The sequence below is a fragment of the Sipha flava genome, unplaced genomic scaffold (assembly GCF_003268045.1).
Source record: "Sipha flava isolate LNK unplaced genomic scaffold, YSA_version1 18472_pilon_pilon, whole genome shotgun sequence".
Lineage (NCBI taxonomy): Eukaryota > Metazoa > Arthropoda > Insecta > Hemiptera > Aphididae > Sipha > Sipha flava.
The window spans coordinates 1-8,963 of NW_020272305.1; the positions used below are offsets into that span (position 1 = coordinate 1).

At 27.6% G+C, this 8,963-nt stretch overlaps 1 protein-coding gene, 1 long non-coding RNA gene and 1 pseudogene across 2 annotated transcripts; 1 reads left to right on the plus strand and 2 right to left on the minus strand.

Moving 5' to 3' along the window:
* Nucleotides 1-951: 951 nt before the first annotated feature.
* Nucleotides 952-2,049, minus strand: LOC112681052 (zinc finger BED domain-containing protein 1-like). The gene has a single exon (XM_025551313.1). It carries the CDS (start codon nucleotides 1,347-1,349, stop codon nucleotides 981-983), a length of 369 nt encoding a protein of 122 aa, XP_025407098.1. The 5' UTR covers nucleotides 1,350-2,049; the 3' UTR covers nucleotides 952-980.
* A 35-nt stretch (nucleotides 2,050-2,084) lies between these two features.
* On the minus strand, nucleotides 2,085-3,572 carry LOC112681050 (annotated as a pseudogene).
* A 2,700-nt stretch (nucleotides 3,573-6,272) lies between these two features.
* Nucleotides 6,273-7,915, plus strand: LOC112681051. Its single transcript, XR_003148372.1, has 4 exons — nucleotides 6,273-6,378; nucleotides 6,478-6,588; nucleotides 6,811-6,858; nucleotides 7,819-7,915. It is a non-coding gene; the product is annotated as an uncharacterized LOC112681051 (long non-coding RNA).
* Nucleotides 7,916-8,963: the final 1,048 nt, after the last annotated feature.

Consider the following 8,963-nt stretch of genomic DNA (forward strand, 5'->3'; position numbering starts at 1 on the left):
TCACACGGCGGACGGTCGTTATTCGGCGGCCTTATAACTTTTATACAATATACATCTAATTATCTCGCCTACCCATCACCTGACCAACATAGTTGTTCCCACCATAATACAGTCCACTATCTCATTCCGATATACACGTTTGTCTGAAGCCGCTAAAAGACAACAAGCACACGATGGGGTGCGTATGGACGCACATATATGTGCGTATACGCACTCGCCAGAAACGGTTTCTTCTGCAACCGCCAATCCGCACACAGATAAATCCGTTCTTGTCTCCTTTACCCTCAATAAAAAAAAACACACCTATTATTTTCTTTCAAGGAGTCTCTATCCTCTCTTTGTTAAATATCTAGGAATAATCTCAGACAAAAGATTAAATTGGGGTCCTCACCTTAAATCAAAAAGAAAGTCTCTAAATTCAAGGTCCCATTTACTACGTCCTATGTTGAAATCAAAATTCCCACTCCATAATAAAATAATTATATATAAATCAATGTTAAGACTAGAGGTCTCGATTATACGTGTAATGAACTACACGGGTACCCGTGTTTTTAAACAAGACGGGGTTAAGGCCCGAGTAGTAAAAATACCCGTGTATACCCGTGTATTTAAATACCCGTGTATCTTAATACCCGTTTTACTAATTCTCATGTATCTAAATACCCGAGAGTGAAAATGAAAAGTAGGTATAACAAATAATACAGAATTCATTTATTTTTTTGTAATTTCATTCATTATAATATCTCAATATTTTAAATTTCTTTTTTTCCAAAAAAAAGTTGTATTACCTAATTATTAAATAACAATAAACATATGTATATATAATTCAAACATTAATGATAATAACAATAATAATATAGTATAAAATAAATACAAAATAATAATAATAATATTAAATTAATTAACAAGCAGTATGTACTATGTAATAACGCATAATATGGTGCAAAAAATACAAAAGCAATCACTCACGATCTTGGAAGTTATAATAATTGTTTGTTTTGGTAAAGAAAAATCAGCATGTTTGCCGTCTCGGGCGACAAACAACTTCTCTTGGCTGTCACTATGTTTCCAGCGGTTGAGAAACATCTTTCCGAACTAACTGACGTTGCTGGTATACTTAAATATTTCTTTGCCAAAGCAACAATTAGTGGATATTTTGATGCACGTATCTTCCACCATTCTAGTGCATAAAAATCAAATTTTAACTGTGGTTCTGCCAAGTAATGTTGATACTGAATGTCAGAATCAGATGTATCACAGTTTACTTCATCGCCAAACAAAAATTCAAAAGCATCGTTATGTTTAGTTACAGATGTTTCAATTTGCATATCGCGATTAATTTCAGCCATTTCGTTTATCAAATTTTTAACCCGTGTTCAAATTTTCTCTCTTGCTTCAACTGTTTCATGCTCTAAGTCTTTGAACCTTGGGTCTAGAAAAGACGCTATTTGCCTAGCAGACACGACACTAGAAGGACACCACAGTAATTTGAAACGATCTGAAAGTTCTTTATTACAGTGGTTTTAAAATGTTCAGCTATTTCATCATCACTTATATTATGCTTTAAATGCTTTTGTATTACTCCGTTTAGAAGAGGTCTAACCATTGAACTAGAACAATATTTTTCTCCACAAAAAATAGTAGTCATAATTTGTAGAGGTTTAAGCAATTGTATTAACGTTTCAATATCTGTCCATTGGTGCTCCGTCACTTCAAATTTATGTGCGATCGCTGTTGTAGTCATCGAACGATCAGCAATAACATTTTAAATTGGGCACCTATTTTTATAAAGGCGCTCAAGCATCATAAATATAGAATTCCATCATGTTTTACAGCTTTGTATCAAGCTTTCTGTTGGCAAACCTAGTTGTTCTTGCTTATCTTTTAAATATTGACTTGCTAAATTTGAATGCTTAAAACGACAAACTATTTTACTACATATTTCAATTAAATTTTCTATTTTATCATATTTTAGGGCATTATTGACAGCCAGTTGTAAAGTATGTGCGGCACATGTTAGATCGTTCTTTTCTATGATATTATCCATTATATTAACAGATTTTTATTTATATATTTACAGATATTTATTTATTCAACAGATTTTTTGCATTATCAGTAACTACTGACATAATTTTTTGGTCGATTTCCCATTTATAAAAAGTAATTTCTAGTTGATTTGAAAGATTTTAAGCTGTATGACGATCTTCTAATTTATGAGCGGTCAGGGTGTATGACTTTGGGCACCATTGGTCATCAATAAAATGTGCAGTAACTATTATATACGATTCTTCAGCTATCGATGACCAACAGTCAGATGTGCAACTTACACTCCTGGCGTCTTTTAATTCTTTTTTTATTGAATCTTCAACCGACTATTTGAATCCTTTGAGTCTCTGTTTGATAGCACCTTCCTTACAAATTATATAATTTGGTTCAACTATATTCATAAATTGTTTAAATCCGGAACTAGAACAAAAGGATAAGGGCATTTGGTTCATGGCTATCATTTTAGCTAACGCCTGATGGATTTCTTCTGTTCTTTCAGAAGTACAAATTCGGTTTCTTTCAAAGTTCTTATTAATATAAGTTCTACGCCGTTTTCGGGGTTGTGGTTCACGAAATTCCGATGATGAGGATGAACATTCAGTATTTAAATTATTTGAAGATGAACATTGTGTTAAATTAACAACTGTATTACACTCTTCATCTTCATGACAATTATCATCACTAAGAAAAAAATTAAAGTATGACAATAATTACAATTACTTGAATCAATTTTATAGGAATAAAAGTTGGATAATAAAATTATTACATTATGTTTAGTGTATAATATATATTATTTTTATTATTGTTAATGTAATTGTAATTATTATTAGGACAGGTCCAATGTCTACGATGTGAAAAAAATATAAACTATATTACGTCATATGTGTTTATATAACCAAGTATTAAAAAATATATAGTCATAAAAGGAAATAAAGCAAAATGTTTACTTGCATAAGGTAGAATTGAACCTGCTACATCGTGTATACAAAGTGTGAATTCACCACAACGCGGCAACAATTCAAATATTTGTTAAAATAAAATTAGCTTTTAAAGAATAAAAACAACAAAAATAAATTGAACTATTCTACCTAGGTATCGTTTCAGCGCCCAAAAATGTAACAGAAAATAAGAGAACATGTTTTAATAGGAATTTTATTATTTTATTATATGATGTACCAAGAGTTAACATGCTATAAGTTTGTATCATATATATTTTCTTAAACAATTCACTTTATCGTTATGTAAGGTTAGGTATTAGGTATTCTTTTATTATTAATTAGCTTTTCTAATTTTTAATCCAGTCCATTTTTTATTTGAATTATTATAAATGAATTAAGTACTTACGTTGGATTTTGAGAGTTTCTGCTTATATTGTGAATGAGTTTTAAATGTCTTCCAAATGATCCCGTTGATTCACCAGCACAACAAAACACTTTGTTTGAATTATCTTCACATAAGTCACAAAAAGCTTTATCGCCTTGGCGTTTGCCGTATTGCCATACCCAACTTTTAGAACGGTAACTCATTTTTCAAAGATAAATTTTTAATATGTATAATACAAATATTAATACTACACTTTACGTACCAATAGTGAACACAGACACTATAAAGTATGGAACAACTTTAAAATCACCAACAATGTTTAGATACAAGGCACACATGCGTAAACGCAATGCAATAATATTGGCGATAACATAGCTTTAAGATTTTTAATTCTTTAATCTTAAAACCAGTTTAAGTATTATTATACTTATACTTTATGTTTATACCTATATACAATTATACGATAAACGAATGCATCTAACTAATTTTTAAATGTAATTTATAACTATTCATAACACCTTTAAATAATAATAGGTAGGTAAGTAATTGAGGGCTATACAATTGTTATTATTAATAAATAACCAATTATTGGAATATACATTACATTATATTATTATTATAAATGTAAATTTTTAAAGTGCATATGAATTCTTCAATAATATGTAATATACACAGGTAATAATAAATAAATATACGGGTATGAACGGGTATTAAATATACGGATATACACGGGCTTTAATGTTTTTTGCCCGTGTGCCTGGGCTCCGTGTACCCGTGTATTCTAATACCCGTTCACAACCACGACCTCTAGTTAAGACCAATCTGGTCATATGGAGTAATATAAGGCGCGGTTACAAATTTTCCCCATATTATTTAATACCAGTATTGATTAACGAAATATTTATCAAATTCAATTAATTTCTTTTTAATACGCAATTGCATTTTTAAAAATATGGTTGAAATGTGTTCTCGAAACTCACATTTGAGTAAATATATTATGTGTAAATTGTTGCAAAATATTAAAGTTTAAATAACTCATGTTTTTTCAATGCAAATAACTGATGTATCACAAGCTATAAATCTTCTATAACAAATACCATTTTTACTCGATTTCACCATATATTTTTTCTAACATAATTTCCATGATTTAGGTATAAACTATAATTATGTTTACTCCTTGTTTCATCATAAATATCAATGTATACGTATTGAAATAATTATCGGTTTATTCATAATTGCAATATCATTAAATATAATTATTTTAAAAACTTGTGATTTCTGAATTATACATATTGTTTTTTGGGAATATTTATTTAAAAATGTCTAAAATATCATCTTTCAATTTTAACTTCTGAGCGCAACAAGGAATACATATAATGGTTTTATCATGATTAGTGTTTTTCTTGCTAATACGTATGTGGGTGCCATAGTGAGAAAAACAACTTAGGTGACTTAGTTGAGTTAACAACTATTTGGTTATTAAATATTCGTAAAACTATAGTATTTGAACTATTCTGCTTTTATTAAAATATTTAACTATGATTTTGTTGTCATAGTCAATTCATAGTTAAAATCATATTATCGATCGATTCCGTTTTTATCAAAATATTTACACAAAATTTATTAGGATTTTACTATAATATTATATATAATATATAATATTGATATAATATAATACCGATTGGGTGCCTTGACCTAAAATATGCCATTTTCTAAATCCCTATCACGTGCCCAAACAGATCACAAGTTTCACTTCCATCATCCGCGATCTAGCATACATCAATTTTTTTATTGTTTCTGTCAATAAAATGTCGACTAGAATTAACTCTTCCATCCAATCATCTATATATTCAATTTTTGATTTTGAATGGTGTTTATTCATAATGCAATGTTTTTTTTAAAATAATTTAATCATAAATTAGGGTAGTAAAATAATATCAAATATTGAAAAGTTTTAAGGAGTAATTAGTATAAGCCTAAAATGAAACTAAAAATAAATTAAGGGCATTATAATTCATAAACAATGTTTATAATATTAATAATATATATAGATAGTATGTGTTAACATACACAGTTATTTTAATTTATAAACCATACTAGAACACATACCGATAATGCACTTTAATGTTTTCATTAATCTAATATAATGAGTCACTTTAATGCAAATGTATTATCGATTAATATAAAAGACCCGAATTTACCAAACCCGTTCAAATTTATTATACTTTAAGATTTTTTGGAAAATAAACATAGTCCTAAGTATTCGTATTTTAATCAGAATTGCCTTTAAATGAGAGTATAATATACTCTATTTTGATTTTCATTGAAAATATATAAATATTTAAGGAAAAGTGTGATAATATTCTAGTCCATTAAAATAATTTTAATTGACCAGAATATTAATTATTAATTAATTAATTAATTATTAATTGTAAAATATGCTGAAAAAAAGCTAGCGAAGTTAAATAAACAATAGTTTAATGAACAATAATTATTTATATTTTCTTAATAATTTTGAGTTACATTATTTAGTAAAATGCTAGTCAATGTTACAAAAAATAATAGTAAATATGAAAATAGTGATATGTTGGAAATTTACTTTGTAACTATCATAAAATAAATAATTAAATAATACAGTTAAATATGTAAGTATAACTACATTTATTTTATTTTTTAAATAGTCTTTAAGCAATTTTAGTATTTACTTTTGGGAAAACTGCAAGTTCGCTTAAACAAGTGGATGCCAAAAGTTGAACAAATGCTTTACAAAACAAAACATGTAGATACAGATATAAAATGGTTTTTATACGAATATTATTAACAGATAAATCAAATTTTTAATTACATAGTCAAAAAACATGGCATTACTTTCTCCTCCTCTCCATAAGGTCAATAAACACCAATGCATCATTATGATTATAACTAGGGTATAAATTCGTTATTCTTTAGTTGTTTTCTTTAAATTTACTCAAACTCTTTATTTGTCAACAGTTAAAGTCTAATCGATAAGTAAGTATTTTCTTAGATTATTCACATAAATACAATAAAAATTAAAAGTTTGAAATTACATTATATATATATATATATATATATATATTGTATATATAGATATAGATTCCTGTATTTACATAGCAATGGACGAATTGAAGAAAACATTATTGTGCATTTATTTTGTTGTGGTAACAATGTGTGTGACAATGTCAAGTGGATTCATTTTAAGTAAGAACTGATATTAATATATAATTGATGTATGTTGGTATACACTTTTAATCGTTGGTCTTGGTAAAAACTAAATTCGTCTATATACAGCCTTAATTAGTTCTAATTAATGTTAAATAGTGTATGTGAACATAACAATCATAATATTATACAAAATAAATAATCATCTTATGTTTTATATAAGATATAATTATTATTATTTTTATCAATTTATGATTCTAGCTGAGAATTTACAAAATTCAAAATCGAAAGAAACTCATAGTATGTCCGGTAAGCACATTTGTTTAAATACATTTTCCTCATTAGCAGTGGCATAGCCAGAATTCTTAAATAGGATGGGCGAAACACTTTTTTAACCAGGTTATGATAGTTAAGAGAAGATTTGAGAATTCAACATTTATCCCCTCCCTCATGTTTATAATTATATTTTCTGAATTTTAAATAGTTTTAAAAATATATATTAAAATATAATTTATAATAATAGTAAATTAATAGTAGTCAGCTGCGGTAGCATCACCGCGAAATAACATAGTATAAAAACTATAATGATTACAAAATTATAGTGTTAGACGAGAGTCATCGTAACCTTCATAATTACGGTAGAAGTAATATGCTTATGTACCGAAAACAAACAATCGTTATTCGTAAACATTTAAGTAGTACAAAAGTTTTGAAATACTTTAATACCTAATAATAGTATACTAGTATAGTATATACAAATAAACACAACCCATGACGGAGAGGGCGGTTATTTTCCTTAGTTTCCCCCTTAGCTACGTCAACGGTCATTATGTAGTTTTTTAAGAACAACCCAAATTGAATCGCATTAGATTCACATTTCATCTTTTTCAACTTTTTTTTTTTCTTATACTTATATTTTCCGTAACTCTACATCATAGTTTCGTACTCATTTTGTAGTAAATATAAAATATCTAAAGTAAAAGATGATTTTTGAGTTTTAAAAAATAGCTGTTATATGTTATAAATAAAATTCGGTTACGTGTGGCTAATCCGCGGGATCCAGAGAATCAAAATTTATATTTTATTTATAAATGTATTATAATTTTTGTGCGTGTACACAAATCGCCACAATTTCGTATCTTCAATCATAATTTATACTTGATGGAGTCTTAATTTTATATTTATATACATAAAAGGTGTGGATCACCTAATTTATTATTTTATTATTTGTATGTTAGTGTACAATAATTTATTGAATTTTTTTTTCAGTATGATTTTATACTATTTAGAATTTATGTAGCTACATCTTCAGTTCGTGCTTTATTTACTTGTGAGTTTTTTTAAATTGTATTTACGTATTATTGTACTAATGAGGTAACCGTATAATAACATATATTTTGTTGGACCAAATATTATTGGTATAATATTTTTCATTTATATGATTGTTTTACCATTATTTAGCGACCTATTCTTTCAACTAACTTCTTCTAAGCACACACAACACAATGAACATTAAATAACTTAATAGTTTTGCCAGATGATCCCGACCACTTCAGATATTCTATGTATATTTTTACACGTTCGATCAGATATCAAGTGTAAGCTGAAGGTCAATGTTATATTTAATTATTTAAACAATCTTGTTGTCGGTATTTCGCAAAGAAAAATTGCTTCAGTTTAACAAAAGCTTCGGTGAAATACACTGTATGATTGAGATGATGTCACTTAAATTAGATAATCACAAATACATTACAATGGAGTTATGGACAAATAAAATTCCTGCTAATATGATATGCTATGGCTTAAACGCAAGAACAATGCGTGTGTCTAGACTTTAGTGAACCTGATTGAATATCTAAAGCAAATTAATTATAGAAACATTCTAAAAAGGATAATAGAAGAAAAAGAGATACCCAAACAGAGCCACAGCTGAAGTCCAAGTACCTTAAGAATAAATAAGATATTTTTCTTCATGGAAAAGGCTTAAACAAACTACAGTTTAGTTTTAGATATTTATCAAATATTTAAAAACAAAGCAAGTGTTTCATAAAAATGATTTGTTATTAAAAGAAATTCAATCATCTAATAATGTGCTTATTAAAGCAAATTTAATAATTTTAAGTTTTTTTTTTTTGATGAATTACAAGCTTTAGAAGCTGAAAATTAATGAAACCATTGAAATAAAATAAAGTTTATACATTTCTTTCTTAAGGATGGATTAATTTTAGTTGGTAGACGTTTCGAAATTTCTAATCTATCATTACTACGAACGTATCCACAGTCCTACTTGACTATTATAGGATGATGAGATTAATTTTTAAATAATAACACCGGAAGCAACTATACTGTGAATCTCAGGCTATCTGAAGCAAGGCCGTAACTGGAAAACAATTTCGGGGGGGGGGGGGGGGCTA

What these genes read in the sequence shown, in the direction of transcription:
- LOC112681052 (XM_025551313.1), bottom strand. Translation starts at nt 1,349, where the DNA reads ATGGCTGAAATTAATCGCGATATGCAAATTGAAACATCTGTAACTAAA.